The sequence below is a fragment of the Rosa chinensis genome, chromosome 7 (assembly GCF_002994745.2).
Source record: "Rosa chinensis cultivar Old Blush chromosome 7, RchiOBHm-V2, whole genome shotgun sequence".
NCBI classification, from domain to species: Eukaryota; Viridiplantae; Streptophyta; class Magnoliopsida; order Rosales; family Rosaceae; genus Rosa; species Rosa chinensis.
In genome coordinates, this window is record NC_037094.1 from 37,706,613 (window position 1) to 37,727,416 (window position 20,804).

Below are 20,804 nucleotides of genomic sequence, written 5' to 3' on the forward strand. Positions count from 1 at the left end.
TCACAGCACTAGCAATCTTTACCACACCACTTGGTGGTAACCCAATCATTTCATGGATCTCATCCTCGTACACTACCCAACTTGAGACACAAAATCAAGCTAAGGTCTGGCCCCGCCTGACCAGCATATAAATCATCGCCTGTCATTGTAATCAGGATCTAAGTGGTATAGCGATCAGATACCTCATGGATCGAATCATCAAACGGTCCGAAACCGTAAAAACCCTAACATGCTCATACGATCTCCAAAAATTACATATTGTATATCGAAATGCTCGTATCGACGTGTAGATCGAAATAATGAACAGAAACTATCATTGAGGTGGCCGAAAACCGCTGGAAAACACCAACATAGTGGCGGCGCGGCCGCCGGTCTAAAGTCAGAATTTGACAAAACTCCCAACACCAAAGTTCTTTATCTCAACTCCAATTTCAACTTTCATAACTACATCAAAGTCCAATTATAAACCAATCGATCGAATTTTACCTTAGAACAAATCGGACAGTTTGAAACCCTAGAACTTCAAAGCTTCGATTCGTCCTCCACAAGTGAAATCGCTCCAAGCCACTTTGGGAGAAGCATCTACGTCCTCAGGGCTCCAAAAGCCCTCAAGAACCACCGACTATGGTGGCCGGAATCGCCGACTCCAATCAAGGCGATTTTGTCCCCAAAGCGGCCTCTTCTCCACCTTGCAGTGCCCACCATAGCTCGACCCATGCTCGATGGCTTCCACAGACGTGTAGAGGAGGATGAGGCGAAGAGCCACTTTGAATCGCGTCCAGAGGAGGCCAGATGAGGGAGAACGACACCGGCGAAGGGAGAGAGGCGACGGGGGCTCGGGGAGAGAGAAAGAGGAACAAGTTTTCCAAAATGGAAATCTGATTTTTTTTTTCCGGGAATTCCTCTACCTAACCAAAATGGAAAATTTTTCCAATGTCCATAACTTCTTCACATGAACTCCGATTTCCACGGTCCACATATCCACGAACTCGTAACGACACGCTCTACAACTTTCGTGAAGGAAGTTTTCAGAGAATCCCAACGAATAAAAGATCAACCCTTGTGCCCCCCTTAAATGACGCTTCCTGAATAATTATTTGCTCGAAACACTTCCACTCCATCCACGAGCCACGAAATTGTCCAATAACCACTAATTAATTTCCGGAAAAACCTCAAAAAATAAATACGAATTTCAGAGGCATCACACCGACAATATCCTATCTGAAAGCAGATCTTAAGATCATCCTTCTCTAAAGATAATTTGGATTGACAATCATTCTACAACTGTTGTTGAACAGCTTTCTTCGGTTGATATTTAGTGATGCACATCTAGCCAATGTGATGGTGATTGTACGGATTGCAAGTTTACTCGACTTGACTGCAAGATATAATTGTCACTTAGCATAAAAGGTAGAACCCTATCTTATAGGTCAGGTTTGGGCAGGACAGGCTTGTTCTCAACACCTTATTTGTTGTTATAACCTAAGACTTTTACAAAAGCACTAGAAAACAGAAAACCAAAAGTAGCATCCAAGATGGCCATAGAGGCCCACCTCATCTTTTTCTTATTAGAGGACAACAGACCACGTCGGATTTGTACAAATCCATTTCCCTTTTTCCATCTTGTATTGGTGGTTTCTATTTCTCCCTAATTTGTATTTGGATTTTTCTCTTTTTTAAATATTTAAAAATCTTATTCTCATTAGGGGTTGCCATAGTAGACAATAAATGATGTTGTTGGAGATGAATGTGAACGTAAAGGTGTGGAGTTATAGAGGTTACAAAATGTTAAAAAATGGTAGGCAAAACATTACTAAGCTCGTTTTAGAACTACCTTATATTTTTTAAACCTAGTAACAGAAGCGACATGTTTAGTATGTGAGATAACTGCAACGTCCCTTATGGTGCAAGTTACGAAATGTTAAAGAATGTTTTGGAAACCTACATTAAAAGCAGTTTGATACTTTCACAAGTCATTATTGTGTGGACCAAGAGCACTGCTTGTCTGTGATTCTGAACAATACAATAGTGTCCCAACTTTTACGTTATAATAGAATGACAACAAATAAAAAAAAAAATTTTAATCAATTTAACGTATTAATACGTTACATACACCAAGAAGATCATCTCAAAACACAAACACGTGATAGTCTGAAACTACCTTATAATTTTTTTCGGTTTAAGATGTCATCTTTCATCTTTGTTTTTGTAAAATTAAAACTTGGTTCATGACTCCAATTTATTTCAAGGTTTTTTTTTTTTTTTTGGTATTCAAGGCATTTTTGGTAACTAATCTATTTCTACTTACATGTATAATTTGATTCTTAATAACATGTAGTGTAAACACAAAGGACAAAGCCAGATCCATTGACTCTAGCCCACCTCTCCCGCTCTCATTTATTCTTTTCCTTTTTTTTTTTTTTGATGAGATTTATTCTTTTCCTTTCTTTCTTTACAAGTGCCTTCCATACGCATCGCTTTCCATCCCTCCCTTTCTCTTCTCTGTCATACAAACCTCCATTCTCTTCTTCTTCTTCCCCAGTTTACACCTCCCCTCTCTCTCTCTCTGGAGACCGCCTGAAACCATTTCTCAGCTTATTGCTTCATTTGTTGATATAATCGATATCTTAATCGAAAAGAAAATGAATCTTGATCGATGATGGCTATGATATTCTCGGAGCTGTATTGCTTTGTTTTTTCTGTTTCGGCGGCATTCACAGTCCCTGGCTGATGAAATCTAGGGTTTGTGTGAGCTTGTTTATTAGGCGCCCATGGCTGAGATGAGAAAATACATCCCCAATCAGCAACTAGGTCTGCTTCTTCACCTGGCATTTGTTTTTCTCTTTTTCCATAAATTTGAGGTTTTGATTTTATTGCTCGTCTGATTAGGAATCGGATTCTTATATGGAAATGCGTGTCTTATTTTGGAAAATGTTTATTAGGCGTGATTGTTAATTAGCAGCTCATGCATGCTCCTAACGCTCCTACTCTCAGGTTTTGAATTAATGTAAGAATTAATTTAAATGCATTGAATGGTTTAAATAATCTAGTCTATGTAAGGTGCATTTGCATATATGCATTGTTGGTGCATTGAGTTGTATGACTCTTATTATGTCAGGGGTGTGCTTGTAAAATTTTATGCTCTCGTCGTATGTGCATCCTGTGCACTTGTCACCAAATTGGGATGAAAGTGTCCTCTGCGAATTTTGTTCTCACATTTTGGTGGTCCCCTGTATTTTGTTTTGGTTATTTTGGTATGGAGATATTTAAACCTTTTCACTACTTTTTGGAATATAACAGACCTTGTCCAGATATTGCAAGAATCACAGCAACGTTGGCTCCGGCCGACTGAAATTTGTGAAATACTGCGCAACTACCAAAGGTTTCAGTTAACCCCAGATCCACCCGTGAGGCCTCCAGGTTGTCCATGGCATATTTTCTTCTATCGCTACATTTGGATTTTGGGTGCTTGATCACTTTCTGTTCTGTCTGAATATATTGATTTTCATCTTCAGTTAGTTAGTTGTGATTTCATAGTTGTTTCTGTTTTGAATTTGTTAGGAAGCCCATTTATTAGGTTTCGGGAGGTGTACTTCATTTACTGGTAGAATATGAGAGGTGTGAGAAATTGCCATAACAACCATTTTTTTTTTATCCTTGCAATTAGAGATGGAACAGTAGTCATTCTCATTTATGATTCTTTTTATTGCGTTGGAACCTTGTAACTCATGAAAATGATTAGAAACCTACAGAAATTTTATGTCATAAATGAAATAGAGAAGAAGTCACTTAACTATACAACAAGCACGTATGCCATTTCAATTTTCAGGATCCCCACAGTTAAACATAGAATAAAAAGAAAAAAAGAGGTCCAAACAATTGAGTCATTGCTTTTTAAGAAATCTTCAGAATCACAAATTTCATGTGTTAGATTAATAAAATTATTAATTGAGAAAGAGAAGAAAAGGAAAGCTGAATTTCATTTTAATTTTTATTATGCCCTCTGTTAACCAAGGGAAATAAAAGAGTATAACTGTTGATCATCTCCCAAAGTACTACTTTTATCAGCATTGGGATAAAAGAGATCGCATATACTAGTGCGCTGCTATTTGTCCTCCATACAATCTGAAACTATATGTTTTTATTTTTCCAGCTGGTTCTTTGTTCCTCTTTGATCGTAAAGCACTTCGGTATTTTCGTAAAGATGGTCACCGCTGGAGGAAGAAAAAGGATGGAAAGACTGTCAAAGAAGCGCATGAAAAGTTGAAGGTGTGCTGTTCAATCTATTATTAGTAAGTTCACTTTTTTGTTGGTCCTAAGAGATAGAGTTGTGTTGTTGCCTGGTTATTGTCTTTCGGTCTTGGCCCTCTGTCTTTAGCTGGTAGTTTGCCAGGCAACGCAGGAGTTATGGAGCACTGGGTTCCCAATAGGTTTCTTAGCTCATGTTTGTGGGTCCAAGGATGCTCAAGTGCTTTAGTGAACTCTTTGGAAGTGCAAATTTGATTTCTTTATTTGGATTGTCTAGTTCACGCATTAAAATAAACATTTATTTCTGCCAATTGGTCTAATAGAGTTTAGATCATTATGGACCTTCACTTTGGGTTACTTGAGCATCCTGAGTTTTCATCAACCCATTTCTTGGGTTTGATCATTAGCTGTTAGTCTTTCTTTTCAGTAATTATGAACTAGAAATGAAACTTATTGTGGAGTAAATGATCCTGTATTTGTATGCATACTTTTCTCAGATCCAGTGCTGGGATTTGCAAATATATCATGAATAGTAAATTGTCAATTTGTATCCGCTCTGGCAGACTATGCCCGCGTTTTAACATTCTTTTATTTTCTTTTTCTCTTTGCCTTTTGTATTTTGAGTTGGTTTGCATGTAAGATAGACTATTTAGTTTCTTCTCTCTTCACTAGTTTAGATATCAATAAATGTCTTTCTTTTGCTCAAATCTTATATCTCTAAGGTCTTTGTCAACATTGGTTACTATCTGACATTTCCAATTTGATTCACTAGAAATTTCTTATGTTGTGAATGAATTCAGTTAAGTTTTGTTGGCACATATCGTATCATTGCTAAGGCGTGATAAATGTCTGTTGGTTTTTGGTATGCTGTAGGCTGGTAGTGTAGACGTTCTTCACTGTTACTATGCCCATGGGGAGGACAATGAGAATTTTCAGCGGAGGAGTTATTGGATGCTTGATACGTGAGTTTCCTGTTTCTGTTCTTGTTGTTGAGGGTGCAATGTTTAAATAGCCTGTAATATAAAGTATGGTCTGTAGGTGTAAATTGCTTAATGGCCTATTAGATTTGGAATTGTAAGAATCGTTAGAACGTATGGTATTCAATACTGGGGGTTATGTACAATGACAGAGAAATTGTTTCTTCCTTATTTTTTGAGTTTTGTTTGCAAATGCTGCAACAGCTGTAAGTTATTGACCTATTAAGTACTTTCTCTTTTCCTTTGTTCAGATTTTGGTATCACTTTTCTGATCATTTTTTTTTCTCTTGCTTGCTTTTCAGTCATTTACAACACATTGTTCTTGTGCATTACAGAATGGTTGAGGTAATGTATATGTGTCTCGCAGATGGGAAACAAAATGTTCCCACAGCTGTAATTTATTAAGACTCGATGTCCTCATCTTCAGTGGAATGACCGAATTCTACTTTTACATAATATGCTTATGTTCTATGGTTTAATGTGATGCTTTGCAGGGGAGCAAGTCTGGTGTCTCCCGTTTGCTGGTTGATCCAGGATCACAGGTTGGAAGCCCTCAAACTGCTTCAGCACCTTGCTCTGCACAAGCAAACTCACCTGCCCCTACAGTTCAAACATCTTTTGCTTCAAGTCCAATCAAAGTTGACTGGAATGGACAAACATTATCTACAGAATTTGAGGATGTGGATTCTCGGGGTGATGCTGGAGCTTCATCTCTTGCTCAACCTATACCGGGTTCTGTTTTGAACAATGCTTGTCTACAGTTACCAGAAGTTGGAAGTAAGATTATGCAGTATATGTAATTCCAAATTTATCTCTAATACATTGAAACAGCCTATCATATTTTTTAAATTCTTGTAGCATCTTTGTTGTTTTGCTATTATTACTTACCACTGGATTTGTACAATGATTCCATTTTTTTTCCCAAAATGATAACACAGTTGCTGTTTGGTTTGTGCAAGCATGGGTTACTCTGTCTATGGTCTCTTAACAGGAACCTGTACCTTCTATTTTGCTGCTCTATGTTTTGTGTCTTTCAGTTTTTTCCTTTTTGTTCTCTTCCTTTTAAAATTTTTGTTTCAATATTGATTTTCCTATTGCCATTATAATTTTCAAAGGTACAATATGTGATCAGTCTCTCTGGTGCTTTTCAGGACTTTCTGAGTCATTCAGGAATCCTTCTGGTACATGGTATGCCGGACCTAAAGATTATCAAAGTGCTGGTTCATCTGACTGGGCGATGAACAGATCAACAAGAGAGTCCAGCCTGCATGACCAAAATCTTTTTGTTGAAGACATAAAGAAAAATTTCTTTGAAGAACTTAATGGATCGGACTCCATAACTCATAAGCTAACAGACGCTAGACTGGATAGTAATAGGAAAGGCAAAGATGTAACTTGTGAAGATAGGTTGACCAATGACATAGATGTGCAGGCTGTCACAACCCCTTCCCAGAGAGAAGCACAGGTCTGTGTTCCACGATCAATTTTTATATGCTTCTATTTTTGTGTCATCTCTCTTATATAGTTTCATTTTCTGAAGCAGCTTATAATATATTCACTTTTTTGTGATATAATGTTTTGTGAAAAATGTATGTGTAACTTTCCTGTGGTGTAAATTTCCTTGTGATACTCAAACCTTCTTGCAGGTTGCAAAGGAATTTGACTTCAGTCTGTTTCATTCCCAGTTTCAGGGCCATTCTGATCCTCACACAGTAGCTTTTTCTACTGCCCAAGTTGAGAAGAGTTCTGGAGATGGTGGTGTGCGTAGAGGTGAACCAGTAGAACTGAAAAAACTAGACAGCTTTGGTAGATGGATGGATAAAGAAATTGGTGTGGATTGTGATGATTCGTTGATGGCTTCAGACTCTGGAAATTATTGGAATACACTTGAGGCTGAGAATGGTGATAGGGAAGTTTCCAGTTTATCAGGCCATATGCAGCTAGATGTTGATTCACTTGGCCCTTCTCTTTCCCAGGAACAACTATTTAGTATATGTGATTTTTCTCCAGATTGGTCTTATTCAGGAACTGAAACAAAGGTATATATTTTATAGTAGAGTTTGTATACTTTTATAGAATACAGACATCTTTCCTATTAACTATTGATGTGTGACTATATTAATTTCTTCATTTCTTCCCCATTTTCAGGTTTTAATAGTTGGAAGATTTTTAGGAGGCAAGAAGAATTTTACTGAGACCAAGTGGGGATGCATGTTTGGTGAAATAGAGGTTCCTGCTGAAGTTCTGACTGATAATGTTATTCGATGTCAAACTCCTTTACATGCTCCTGGGTGTGTTCCATTCTATGTGACTTGCAGAAATAGGTTGGCCTGCAGTGAGGTGAGGGAGTTTGAATATAGAGAAAAACCTATCGGGATATCTCTAAACAGCTCTAGAGAAGATGAGTTGCGCTTTCAGATTCGTCTTGCAAAATTGTTGAACTTGGGATCAGAGAGGAAGTGGTTGGAATGTTCTGCTTTGGATTGTGATAAATGTAAGCTCAAAAGTTCCATAGGTTCAATAAGAAGCAACAGCGGGAGTGATTGGATGATAGCTTATGGAGATTCTATGGCATGCAAACGTGGTCAGTTGACCCACATAGATGTATTGATTCAGAATTTGTTGAAGGATAGACTTTTTGAATGGCTGGTATATAAAGTTCATGAAGAAGGTAAAGGACCACATGTTTTAGATAATGAAGGCCAAGGCGTTCTACATTTGGCAGCTGCTCTTGGTTATGAATGGGCGATGGGTCTCATAGTTGCTGCTGGTGTCAGTCCTAATTTCAGAGATGCCCGTGGAAGAACGGGACTTCACTGGGCATCATATTTTGGAAGGTAAAGTTGTGGTTTATACGTTCTTCTCTTTCTATACTATTATACTCACTATATAATAGTAAACGTAATAATGTTAATCATCTTCTTTTATCTTTCTATGGAGGAATTAATATTCCTTCAATTCTTCATTTGTAAGTTTGTTCTCTTATTTACTATATTGCATGAATTTCTTTTGGCAAGAATGCTCTGCATTATTGTGAAACTTCTTTCTCTTCAGCATTATGAAATGCATATGAATTGCTTTCCTGTGTTATGAAGATTTTATTTATACTAGTATATTTTAAGATTACTGTGCCTGTATGTAAATCTAAAAATTTATGGTTGAAATGAATCTGTGCCTGTAATATGACAACACTGCTGTCCCTATGCACCAGGCCTTGTAATATTTTGCCTGATGATTTCTATGACTTCTATTTGCAAGGTTAATAATCTGTATGTTAACTAGTCCATTGTTTTCTGATCCTTTTCCAGAGAGGAAACAGTGATCACATTACTTGGATTGGGTGCTGCTCCAGGTGCTGTTGATGACCCAACGCCAGCATTTCCTGGAGGACAAACAGCCGCTGATCTAGCCTCAAGTAGAGGCCACAAAGGGATTGCTGGATATTTGGCAGAAGCTGATCTAACCAGTCATCTGTCATTGTTGACCGTCAATGAGAAAACAATGGATAATGTTTCCGCAACTATTGCAGCTGAAAAGGCTATCAAGATTTCAGAAGCTATAACATCTGATGTGACAGTAGATGATGAAAATTCTCTGAAAGGTTCTCTAGCAGCAGTTAGGAAATCAGCCCATGCAGCTGCTCTGATTCAAGCAACTTTCCGTGCTCGTTCATTCCGCCAGAGACAATTAACTCAGAGCAGCATTGATATTCCTGAAGCTTCTATTGACCTAGTTGCACTTGGTTCCTTGAAGAGAGTTCAAAAGTTCAGTCACTATGAAGATTATCTCCATTCTGCAGCAGCTCTGAAGATACAAAGAAAATATCGTGGTTGGAAGGGGAGAAAGGAATTTTTGAAGATACGTAACCGTATTGTCAAACTTCAGGTACCTTCATTTATTACTTTCTTTGAAATGCTTACGTCAGTTTCCAGGCCACTGTGCACTGCATCATTGTTGTCCATTGTTTTCTTGAATTGTTATATTTTTTTACTTTTGCTACTTATTATTTATCCAAACTATAGTTCAGAGGTTAATTCTGTTTGTCATTTTTAGGCTCATGTGAGGGGACATCAGGTTCGTAAGAATTACAAAAAGCTTGTTTGGTCTGTTGGTATAATGGAGAAAGTAATATTGCGTTGGAGGCGGAAACGGCCTGGTTTGCGAGGATTTCGGGTGGAAAAGGCTATTGAAGATGTATCTTCAGAGAATAAAAGAAATGATGACTATGAATTTTTGAGTGTTGGGAGGAAGCAGAAATTTGCTGGAGTTGAGAAAGCTCTTGCAAGGGTACAGTCCATGTCTCGTCACCCTGAAGCACGTGAACAGTATATGAGGTTACAGTCAAAGTTTGAGAAGCTTAAGGTAATTTTACATTCTATTTCCAGCTTTTCACTTATCAGGAAAAAAAAAAAAAATACTTGCATTCATGTTTGAACGCAATTATCTCTTCCACGTAGGATGAATGTCCTCTAAGAAAAGTGGATTTTCGTGCAACAAATATTAGTGGAATATTAACATATTGAGAAAAAAAAAGGAAGAAAAAAGAAGAAGAGAGATTTCTGATTGGTTTTGATAATTCATGGTGGATATTTCTCCTTCTATTTTTTTGGTGTCTGAGGTTTCTTCTATTATCAACAGATGGCTGATGGGAGTGGTGCCCCAAATAAAATTGAAGGTCAATGAAAACGATAAAAGAGGAAGACCTTGTTGCATTCACTGAAGGTCACTGATCAACTCCATCCTGTCACAAGTACTTCAATGGAGTTGAGCTTTTTGGTACTTATCAGCCTTACCCATTAATATTTGCCTGTAATAACTCATGCTTTACTCAGGAGGTTCTGTCAACTGCAGAAAGGAAAAGGGGAAGGGCGACATTAACATTCATACAGACTGAGATTTTCTTCTTCTCTTAGTATGTCCTGTTGTATAGTTTTGTTTTGTCTGACCTAGGTGTAGGATTCTGTAAATTGGGCAGCTCACAATTTGAAACTTGAGAACAGTTGACATATATACACTTATTCTTGCCGCTATTATTTGCACACCTCTGCCTTCACTTTTGCTTGAAACTTGTTTATTCTATTTTATTCTCTAGTTTATTTTAGAAAGAGTCTTTGAATAAGGGCTTATTCCATGGTTGAGGGGCAATCATCTGAAAAATAGAAAGAACCTTTTGATTATATCAGTAAATACATTTTAATTCAGCACTTGCTGAAGGGCTTCAGAGTTTGTTCAGGATCAAAGTAATCACTGATGCCTACTTTGCCTGGCAAAAACCTGCTGATAATTTCTACAAGTTTGATGTTGATGGAACTAGGAGCTCTTCTGGAAAAACTGGTGCTGGGGGTGTGATCAGAGATCAGTTTGGAAATTGGATTGCTGGGTTTCAAGTTAATTTAGGTATTGGAGAAATTTTGGATGCTGAGGCCTGGGGTCTATTTTTTGGGCTTAAAATAGCTGCAAACCTGCATTTTCTAAAGCTTGAAGTGGAGTCTGATACTGCAGTTTTAGTGCAGTTGATGCAGAGAGCTGATTTTGACACTCACCCTCTTGGTTCCTTGTTGACTGGTTGTTTGAACTTCATGAATGGTATGGGGAATGCTCATATTAGTCACATTTTCAGGGAGTGCAATATGACTGCTGATGGCTTAGCTAAAGACAGTATCAATCATGAGCTTGGGTTCATTGCTCTTGATAACCCTCCCATCCATGCTGCTCAAGTTTACCTTAATGACATTGCTGCTGTTTCTAGAGCTAGGAGATGCTCCCACTTTAATTCCTAGTCTTTTTTTTTTTTTTTTTTTTTTTTTTTCTGTTTGGGTCTCGCCCCGTTTGTAACCAAAAAAAAAAAAATGTAATCGCTGGTGCCATTTGACCAAGTTGTACTGGGTACTTCATTGTTTATAGACAATACAATGTTGTCAAACAAAGGGGCTCTATCCAGACTCTGAAAGTTCTTCTGCTTGATACTTGAAGAATGTGTGTTTCATGCACCTGTACGTGCAGCAATCAACTGTTACAACTCGCCTGTAATTTCTGATCATCACCCGATTTGAAATATTTAGCAAGTGCACCATTGACGCGAGAGAAATGCTAGCATCTCAGACTGTTCCAGTCTCCTGGTGGAATCACCATCATGTAATTTGAAATTCTACAAATTTTTTAACCTAGTACTGATTTATCAAGTCCTAGATGATACCAAAAGAAAATGAATCAAGTGAGAATTGCAGCCATATGAAATGCTTAAAAGAAAAGTGAATGGGTGCCTCTAGTTCCTCCTTTTGCCAACCGGCATCCAGTGCCTCAATCCGAAGCATGGCTGTAGACAATTCCTGATCATTGTCCATATTCATTTGCTGAACCAAACTTGATATGCAGTTCAAGGGTGAACCGGAGCCCCTTGTCCTGATTGAGCTTCTCTCAGAGTTGTTTGATGTTGCAACTGTGGTTGGTGAATATGTCTCATCCACTTTTACTTCACAAACCATGGCCTCAAGAGTCGTGCAACAGCATAAGTTTTAGGTAGTTAATTAGTTACTGTTATACATCCCTGAACCAAGTGTACCACCTTCTGTTAGGCTACAAACACTGGTTACTCTAATGAAGAGTATGGAGTGTAGTACATGCAACAAGCTAAAAATGAACCAAGACTAAAAAAGAAGAAACAAATATCACTTCTCCTCTAGGCGTCGAAGCATAGACTAGGCAAAACTTTGTTGTCTGCAAAGAGAAGATTACTAATAAGCTCCATGATAATATGCGGCTTCTGTATATAAAATGCAAGTAAAGATTGCAAATGAAAGTAGTTGCTTTAAAATTTTCTTTTCAATTGTCTACTTACTTTTGCTCTCTGTGCTTTGGGCTAGGACGGGAGTATTTCAGATACCCATCCCACAGGACCTTATTAAGTCCTGCTAGAACAGAAATTATGTCCCTGACCCTGCAATGAAGTATCCAAAATAGTAGAGATAAAACAAATCAGACCGACCTGGAGCAAGGCACTTTGTTCTTAATCACGAGCCCAGGAAAGACTAGTTACCTCTCTGCAAATTCAATGGCAGTCTCCCCAGACTTGATATTTTCGGACTCCAAATACCACACATCACAAACAACCGCCCATGATGTCATAAGCTGTAGCAGATGCATTGTGAAGGATTGCCTGCACCAAAACCATATTATATAAACCATTTACAGTACGATGGACAGCATGACAACAGCCCAAGCATGTTAAATGCTTCCCAAATCATGAATCCTTCATGTGAGGCATAAAGAGAGAGAATATTCAGTTTGATTTTATCTTTCTCCAATAAAATGAAAATCATAAGGACCCCATTTATTATATGCAAAATGCAAACTTAGATTTTTTCCATTCCTGAATCACTGAATGTATATTATTTGTGGTAGGGGTGGGCGCGGGTCGGGTCGGATCGGTGTTGGGCCCAAATCGTTTCTGAACTGCCCATTACGGTTGGGCTAAAATTCAAACCGCAGCCCTATTATTTCTTAGATGTACCGATATTTTCGGTGGGCCGAACCTCACTTTGGTTATCCTTTTTTTAATGGGCTTAAATTTTTTTTTTTTTAACAAAATTCTTTGAGTCAATTATCCAATATCCAGGCCCAACTTCAATTTTCTGTTTTACACTTCAACAATAGATTAATTTAACACCAATTCTTCGGTAATTATTTGTTTAGAACAATCTGGGCAAACTTGTGCAAGAACAAATTAACTTATTTCACAAATCAAAGGATCATAGTTCATTAAAACAAAGGATTAATTCTTGTTTACCCAGAAATCACATGTATTGTGCCCACTTGCACAAACAAGTTTGTATTGTGCCCCTTTACACAAATCTTAGGGGAAAAGCTCTATAGGGGTAGTCTTTTCTAAACTTAGTGCCTAATATGTCCTATGCTGACTTTTGGGTTTAACCTTTGCCTTTTCATAGAAAAATTGTTCACACTTTTGAAAAAAAACAAAACTAGCCTTTAACATACCCAAGTTTTTCACCTAACGGCTCCCTGCCTAACGGTTACTTTAACAGGCGGAATCACTGCTGTTTGTTTCTATCTTAAGCTGAGTCAATTTTTTTCTAAAAAAAAAGGAAAGTCTAAGCCTAAAAATAGTACAGGAATAGGGGCAGAAACAGATATCAATATTTTAAACATCAACTAAAATAAAATGACAAGGTGGATGAGCACTCTGAAATTATTTATTCAAACATAATTACAGACTAAAATGCAGAGCCTCATTCTCAGGTAAACAGCTAAAAAGCTGCTTAGCTATCCATGAGAATGATGACAGATACTTACTTGTAATGAAAGCACATTGCTTCACACTAGACAGGAAGGAAAGAGCACACTGCTACTATGGCTTTCGTACTTTTGAGAGAATATGATTCTTCCCAATTTTTGAATGCCTTACAACTGAAACTAAAGCTCCTTATATAGGGAGCGGAACTCAAACCGAAATTCAAAACATCAAAATGTAAAGAACAACTCTGTGATTTTCTGCTTTCGTGAGTGCTCCTGATAATGGAGGTCGGTTGGCAAAAGCAGATTCCTTTAGGTGAAATTTTTTTCACCTGCTTTCTTTTTGAAAAGCAAAAGCAGCTTTTGGGAAAAGTCCAAAGTTGCTTTCGGTGCTTTCTACACCTGCTGCTTCACATGTTCTCTTCCGTTTCTGAGTTGTGGCCGAGGACAAAGGAGTTGCTATCCATCCTGGCCATTCTGACAGTAGTTGCATTTTCCTCGACATCTGTATCTACATATATCTTGTAGTGGTTGTCGTTTTCAAGTTTTTCAACCCACTGTAAGCATGCCAGTTTCGAGTCTATCTCTTTTCTTGTGAGCGATATGAAGAGGTCACTGCTGATCGCTTCAGGATGATCATAAGCAGTGATAATTGTTTTTTCTCCTGCTGCCAAGAAAGTATTTCTTGTATCTTCTTGGATGATCTTCTTGATGTATTTGAGAGACATGGCCTTCATCCATGGAATACTTGAATTTGGCTGGCCATTGTATCCAACACAGGCGGGTTGAAGATATCTTTTTTGAATAATTCTCACATAATGATAAGGAGAAATGCATTCAACTTCACCGTTTGTTCTTTGAATCCATTCTGGTAGAGTAGATCTGAACTTCAGTCTAAGAGTACATTCATTTTTTCTGACATTTTTGACTGTGTTGATGATGATAGGGGATAGGCTTTTGAGATCATCATTTGTTTTGGTCCATAGGTTATGGAAAAAACCATTTTCAACAAGCCAAAGCTTGTGTTCTTGAGGATGTTCTCTCTGAACATTAACTCCGTACCTTCCAACATAGGGTCCTGCAACAATGAAGAGGGTTGGAGGAATACAGTTTTCAGAATTATGGCTTCCAATCAGATTATAAAATTCAAACTAATCTGATTCTTTTAGTGCTATGATAGGAACTCTAACACTTTCTAGATCTTCAAGATAGTGAATTTTTTCACTTCTAACAGCACTCTGATGTATATGAATTTCTTCATGCTGTGGCCTAGCATTTTCATGGAGTTCTTCAGCTAATGCGAACAGAGCTGGGAACATAATACCACTGTTTCTTTCTTGAAAGGCAAATAAGAGATTATCCAGGATTGCCTTCTGGTGGTAAGCTAGCCTCCTGCCAGTTCTGAACACAAGATCAGCAAAGGTTCTTAATTCATAATTAAAAACATTTATTACTCCAGTTGGAGTTGGTTTGCTTTTTGGCAAAGCAACAGCCATCAACGGTCTTGATGAGCCTTTACCGTTTGCCGTTTGAGACGGGATAATCAATCCTTTACCCTGGGATTGATCAGTTGTGGATAGTCCTTTTGAACTTAGCAGAAATCTTTTGAGGATTTTTTTTCCTTTAGGGTCCTCATTAGTTTCATGTTCTTTCCCAGATCTTCTGCTTCTGGGGTTGCGACCTTCGTCGTCATCTTTTCGGCTGAACATTTCCATTTCTCTGGTTAGGGCGTCTGGAAGATAGTTCTTGTTTCCTGCAATTAATTCAACATTATAATCATATTGGTTAAGAAATAATTGCCAGTTTGCTAATCTTCCTCTATCAGCAGCTTTATCAAGTTTAAAATTTTGAAATTTTTTACTCTAGCACAATCAGTGCGGACAGTAAAGGGTTTTCCAAGAAAAGCTGGAGAATTTAAAATTGTTTTTTTGACAGCCAAAATTTCTTTTTCCCCCTGTGAGATAGTTTAGTTCTGCAGGGCTGAACTTGCCACTACAAAATTTGCAGATCTTTTCAATGTTAGTTCCAGGCGTTTTTGCCAAAACAACACCGGACCAGTAATTATCACTCGCATCTGTTTGGAGGATAATTTCATCATTTTCCTCTGGTTGTTGTAGAGGAGGGAGATTCTTGCAGATGGCTTTTATTCCTAGGAAATCAACTTCATCGAGGATAAAGAAGATTTTCTTTTCTCCTAGGATAATTCCATGCTTAACTATCAGCCTTACAACCTCATAGAGGTGTTTCATGTGTTCTTCTCTGTTTTTGGAGAAGACAAGGATGTCATCAATATAGACGACACAGAATTCAGCCACATGCTTGAAGATGTTGTCCATCTTTCTTTGGAAGATTGAGGGGGCTTGTTTTAGATAGCTCATATATATTTCACTTTCCAGTTCATTCTTTAAGTGCGCTTTGGAGTGACAATTGCTTTTTGTTTTTTAAATCGTTAATGGAACCCTCTCAACCAATACCGCAGACATTGTGGTAAGTTTTGATTACTCTTTCATCAATTCTTAAAATGGTGCTTTTGCTAGTGACGAGAAGAGAAGTTGTTTTCAATCCAATGTGTAGTCTCCGGTCTCATTTTGTCAAACAAATTGCAGTTGCATGACATGGAGCAGACACGAGATCTAATCTATGGGAGTTTGGGACCCTTGCGATTGCTCCGTTGTTGTTGAGGTCAGTACCGCCATATGACAATGTCATTCTGATCTTGGCAAGGGAGAGAATTGTTGAGTTGAATGCAGAGTTGGAAAAGATTGGACAATACAATTTCTGCCGATAATATTCCAAAAGTAATTCAATAATTGAGTTGGAAACTTGTCTTGTTGTCCGTATTGGAAGGTGCATTGAAAGTTCAGTTGGCAGAGTATTTGGTTCCGTTGTAATTGGATGCTCACAGTTGATTGATGTCAAATGGTTGCGAATAAAACGTCAAGAGAGTTATTGCCAATTTATCAGTTTGCTGTATACGAATATCCTTATCTTTCCTTGGTTGGCATTTGTAGGCCTCATCAAAAAGCCCGCGGATCAAGTGGGCCGATGGAGGCCCGCCGGCCCGCAGGGCTTTTGGCCCGGCCCGGCCCGTCAAAAAACCAGCAAAAGCCCGCCTTGGTGGGCCGATGGAGGCCCGCAAAAAAGCCCGCAAAAACCCAGCCCGGCCCGCCAAAAGCCAGCTAGGCCCGGCCCGTAAAAGCCCGCAAGATATTATATATATATATATATATATATATCTCTGTGTGTGTGTGTGTGTGTGTTTATATATATATATTAATATATATATATATATATATATGTATGTATGTGTGTGTGTGTGTTATATATATAGATATATCTATATGTGTGTGTGTGTGTGTTTATAAATATATATATATATATAGACACATATAGATATATATATATATATATATATATATATATATATATATACAGATCCTATCCAGAGCGGAGCTCCGCTTTGAAAATTAACTTGTGAAGTTCGAGTTTTGGGTCACTTTTCGGTTGCACATCCACATCTTGACCGTTCAGTTTTTAGGTACTAGTGTATAGATCGTCTCTGCAAATTTTCAGCCAAAATGATGATCGTTAAGGCATTGATAACTGATTTAAAGCTAGTACGGTTCAGGTTGACAGATTCAGTCCTTCCATTGGTTTAAGCGTGTTAGATATCTTAACGATCATCAATTTGGCTGAAACTTTGCAGAGATGATCTATACATTAGTACCTAAAAACTGAACGGTCGAGATGTGGATATGTGACCGAAAAGTGACCGAAAACTTAAACTTCACAAGTTAATTTCAAAGCGGAGCTCCGCTCTGGATAGGATCTGTGTATATATATATATATATATATATATATATATATCAATATATCATATATGTGTGTGTGTTTATATATATATATATATATATATATATATATATACACAGTCCGGCTACACTAAGGATGTCCTTAGTTTTTCTTATGGAACGGATTTACTGTTTTCACCCACTTTCCGATCACATTTTCACATCTTAACCGTTCAGTTTTTAGGTCCTAATGTATAGATCACCTCTGCAAAATTTCAGCCAAATTGGTGATCATTAAGGCATCCAAAACTGCAAATTACAACAATGTAAACGAACGGTTCCGGTTCGACAGATTAGGTTCGTTCGTGTAAATTGCAGTTTTGGACGCCTTAACGATCACCAAATTGGCTGAAATTTTGCAGAGGTGATCTATACATTAGGACCTAAAAACTGAACGGTTAAGATGTGAAAATGTTATCGGAAAGTGGGTGAAAACAGTAAATCCGTTCCATAAGAAAAACTAAGGACATCCTTAGTGTAGCCGGACTGTATATATATATATATATATTAATATATATGTGTGTGTGTTTATATATATATATATATATATCTCTCTCTCTCTCTACACACTCACATATATATTAATATATATATTATATTAATATATATGTGAGTGTGTAGAGAGAGAGAGAGATATATATATATATATATATATATGTGTGTGTGTGTGTGTGTGTGTGTGTGTTCTTATACTATTATACTTCTATATAAAATATGTGCATATATATATATATATATATATATATTCTACATATCGGTTGACCAATCCGATCGGATTCGAAAATATGGTGAAATTGGCTAAATTTTTTATCACACTCATAATTTATTGTAATAAACTCATCCAACGGTCGGTTTTTCCATTTTCTTTGAATTGATAGGGGTTGCTCTTTGGAGTGTATGATATATAAATATAGATTTATATGAGTAACTACGTTTGATCTAGTTGATCGAATTCGAAACGATAACCAAATTGGCTGGATTTTCTACAATCACCATAAAACATTACAATCTCTCCATCGAGCGGTTGGTTTCTCCGAATTCATTTTCTACTTCATGGTTGCTTTAGAATGAACCTAAACAATTTAAATGCAATGTATAAATCATACAACTATAGGAATAAAATTGGTATAGACCAATGTGTTTGTAATTAAAATTAATTTTTTTTATCTTATGTCCACGCACATCCATTGATGGAATATATACAAACGTGATGTGAAAAAATAAGCACGTTTCGCGGTTGTCACGTCATCGGTCAACCAATAAAACATATAAGTGACTACGGTTGACCAATCCGATCGGATTCTAAAATATGATGAAATTGGCTAAATTTTTTACCACACTCATAATTTATTGTAATAAACTCATCCAACGGTCGGTTTTTCCATTTTCTTTGAATTTATAGGGGTTGCTCTTTGGAGTGTATGATATATAGATATAGGTTTATAAGAGTAATTACGTTTGACCTAGTTGATCGAATTCGAAACGTGAACCAAATTGGCTGGATTTTCTACAACCACCATAAAACATTACAATCTCTCCATCAAGCGGTTGGTTTCTCCGAATTCATTTTCCACTTCATGGTTGCTTTAGAATGAACTTAAACAATTTAAATGCAATATATAAGTCATATAACTTTAGGAATAAAATTGGTATAGTCCAATGTGTTTGTAATTAAAATTAATTTTTTTTTTGTCTTATGTCCACGCACATCCATCGATGGAATATATACAAACGTGATGTGAAAAAATAAGCACGTTTCGCGGTTGCCACGCCATCGGTCAACCAATAAAACATATAAGTGACTACGGTTGACCAATCCGATCGGATTCAAAAATATGGTGAAATTGGCTAAATTTTTTACCACACTCATAATTTATTGTAATAAACTCATCCAACGGTCGGTTTCTCATTTTCTTTGAATTGCTATATGTAGCTCTTTGGAGTGTATGATGTATAAATATAGATTTATAAAAAATTAGTGTCTTTAAAAATTTATTTATCAACAAATTAGTATCTATATATAAATATAGATTTTTTGGGTACAATATAGTTATATAGATTGTTATCTTTGGTTGTATTTGATCATTATCCATTGAATTTCCAAAGCTTGATTAAAAAAAAAAAACTTGTGTCTTTAAATATTTATTTATAAATAAAGCCCGCAAGGCCCGGCCCATAAAAGCCCGCAAGGCTAAGCCTGGCCCGGCCCGAAAAAGCCCGCAAGGCCCGCTTTATATGGACGGGCTTGGATCCTTTGATTTTTAATAAAGCCCGGCCAGGCCCGGCCCGCAATTATTTAAAAATATAGCAAGGCCCGGCCCGGCCCGGCCCAAGCCAGCTATGAATGGGCCGGCCCGGCCCGTTGACGACCCCTAGGCATTTGGTAGTGAACTTGCTGTAAATGTTATAATTATTGAGAATGGAGATGAATTGAAATTGGAGTTTTTCTATTGGAACCTCCAAATTTACTCACTTGACCTCTATGCTTTTTACACCTCTTATCAAATTTTCAAATACTAAATTTACTCATTAAACCTCACTAAACTTCCTCAAATAACCACACTATAGAATTTGCAAACAAATTATTATCTTTAAAATAAAAATTTAGTCATTTAAATGATTTAATCACTCTATAAATCTTAACTAAATACACATTTCTTAATCAAACTTGAGTTTCAAAAATTAATGTCTAATCAATAAGAAAATGCCATGAATTATTATGTTTTTTTTTCTATTTTAGCTGTGCAAAAAAAAATGAAGAAACCATTTGTTTTTATTCTCAAAAAAAAAAATCATTCGTTTTTTAATGTTTTTTTTTCCTGTATTTTTTGTACCACATGATTAATTATTTAAATATTTTTTAAATTTTTATAGCAAATATGATGGATTGACTTAGATTTAGGTCATAAATCATAAGAGGATTTATTTTGTTTTCCCTCACCAATATGCGTTCAACATATATATCATACATTTTTATGTCACATGATTTTAATCATATTTTTAACTCTTATTAAATATATATGAATGCTTTAATGAGTATGTGATGAAATTGGAATATGAAAATAGATAAGGAAAATAATAAGGAATACATTCTAATATTATTGAATTGGAAAGTCTACATAAAATAATATAATATTTTTTTGGTATAATTATTGTCCTTAATAGTCATTTTATAATAGGTTTTATATGTTATTTAATAATTCATAATAGAGTGAGGTCAAATGAGCAGATTTGGAGGTCCTAATAGAAACTCTCTTGGAATTGACATAAGGTTTTTAATTGAAGAACGATTGTCAAACGATAAAATATCTAAGAAGGGTCAAAGAAATGACGTCTTGGTTACTTTTAATAATTAAGGGAATTCCTTCTTTTTTTTGAGAAGGGAAGAAAATTGCATTACACAATTGAGATAGTTATAGGGGAAATTTTTACTTACGAAAAATCCAATAAGTGTTACTGTATGAGGAAAGTGTTGTAG

The 20,804-nt window shown here is 36.7% G+C and overlaps 2 protein-coding genes across 5 annotated transcripts; one reads left to right on the plus strand and one right to left on the minus strand.

Annotated features, from left to right (window-relative positions):
• The first annotated feature begins 2,456 nt into the window (after nt 1-2,456).
• Nucleotides 2,457-10,429, plus strand: LOC112176544 (calmodulin-binding transcription activator 2). 4 transcript variants are annotated; one of them, XM_024314520.2, is made up of 12 exons: nt 2,457-2,811; nt 3,301-3,420; nt 4,154-4,269; nt 5,122-5,210; nt 5,528-5,570; nt 5,720-6,002; nt 6,377-6,690; nt 6,872-7,264; nt 7,374-8,062; nt 8,534-9,110; nt 9,279-9,587; nt 9,864-10,429. In XM_024314520.2, exons 1-12 carry the CDS (start codon nt 2,772-2,774, stop codon nt 9,906-9,908), a joined length of 3,018 nt encoding a protein of 1,005 aa, XP_024170288.1. In that variant the 5' UTR covers nt 2,457-2,771; the 3' UTR covers nt 9,909-10,429. The 4 variants fall into 4 exon arrangements, with proteins under 4 accessions (XP_024170288.1, XP_024170289.1, XP_024170291.1 ...); XM_024314521.2 differs by having other exon boundaries at nt 2,458-2,811; nt 6,911-7,264; XM_024314523.2 differs by lacking the exon at nt 2,457-2,811 and having other exon boundaries at nt 3,388-3,420; nt 4,154-4,292.
• Nucleotides 10,430-11,114: 685 nt separating this feature from the next.
• On the minus strand, nt 11,115-12,449 carry LOC112181005 (glycerol-3-phosphate acyltransferase 9). The gene is made up of 3 exons (XM_024319615.2): nt 12,262-12,449; nt 12,064-12,162; nt 11,115-11,942 (listed from the first exon to the last, which is right to left on the minus strand). The coding sequence occupies exons 1-3, from the start codon at nt 12,408-12,410 to the stop codon at nt 11,924-11,926; spliced, it is 267 nt and encodes an 88-aa protein (XP_024175383.1). The 5' UTR covers nt 12,411-12,449; the 3' UTR covers nt 11,115-11,923.
• Between the last annotated feature and the right edge of the window lie 8,355 nt (nt 12,450-20,804).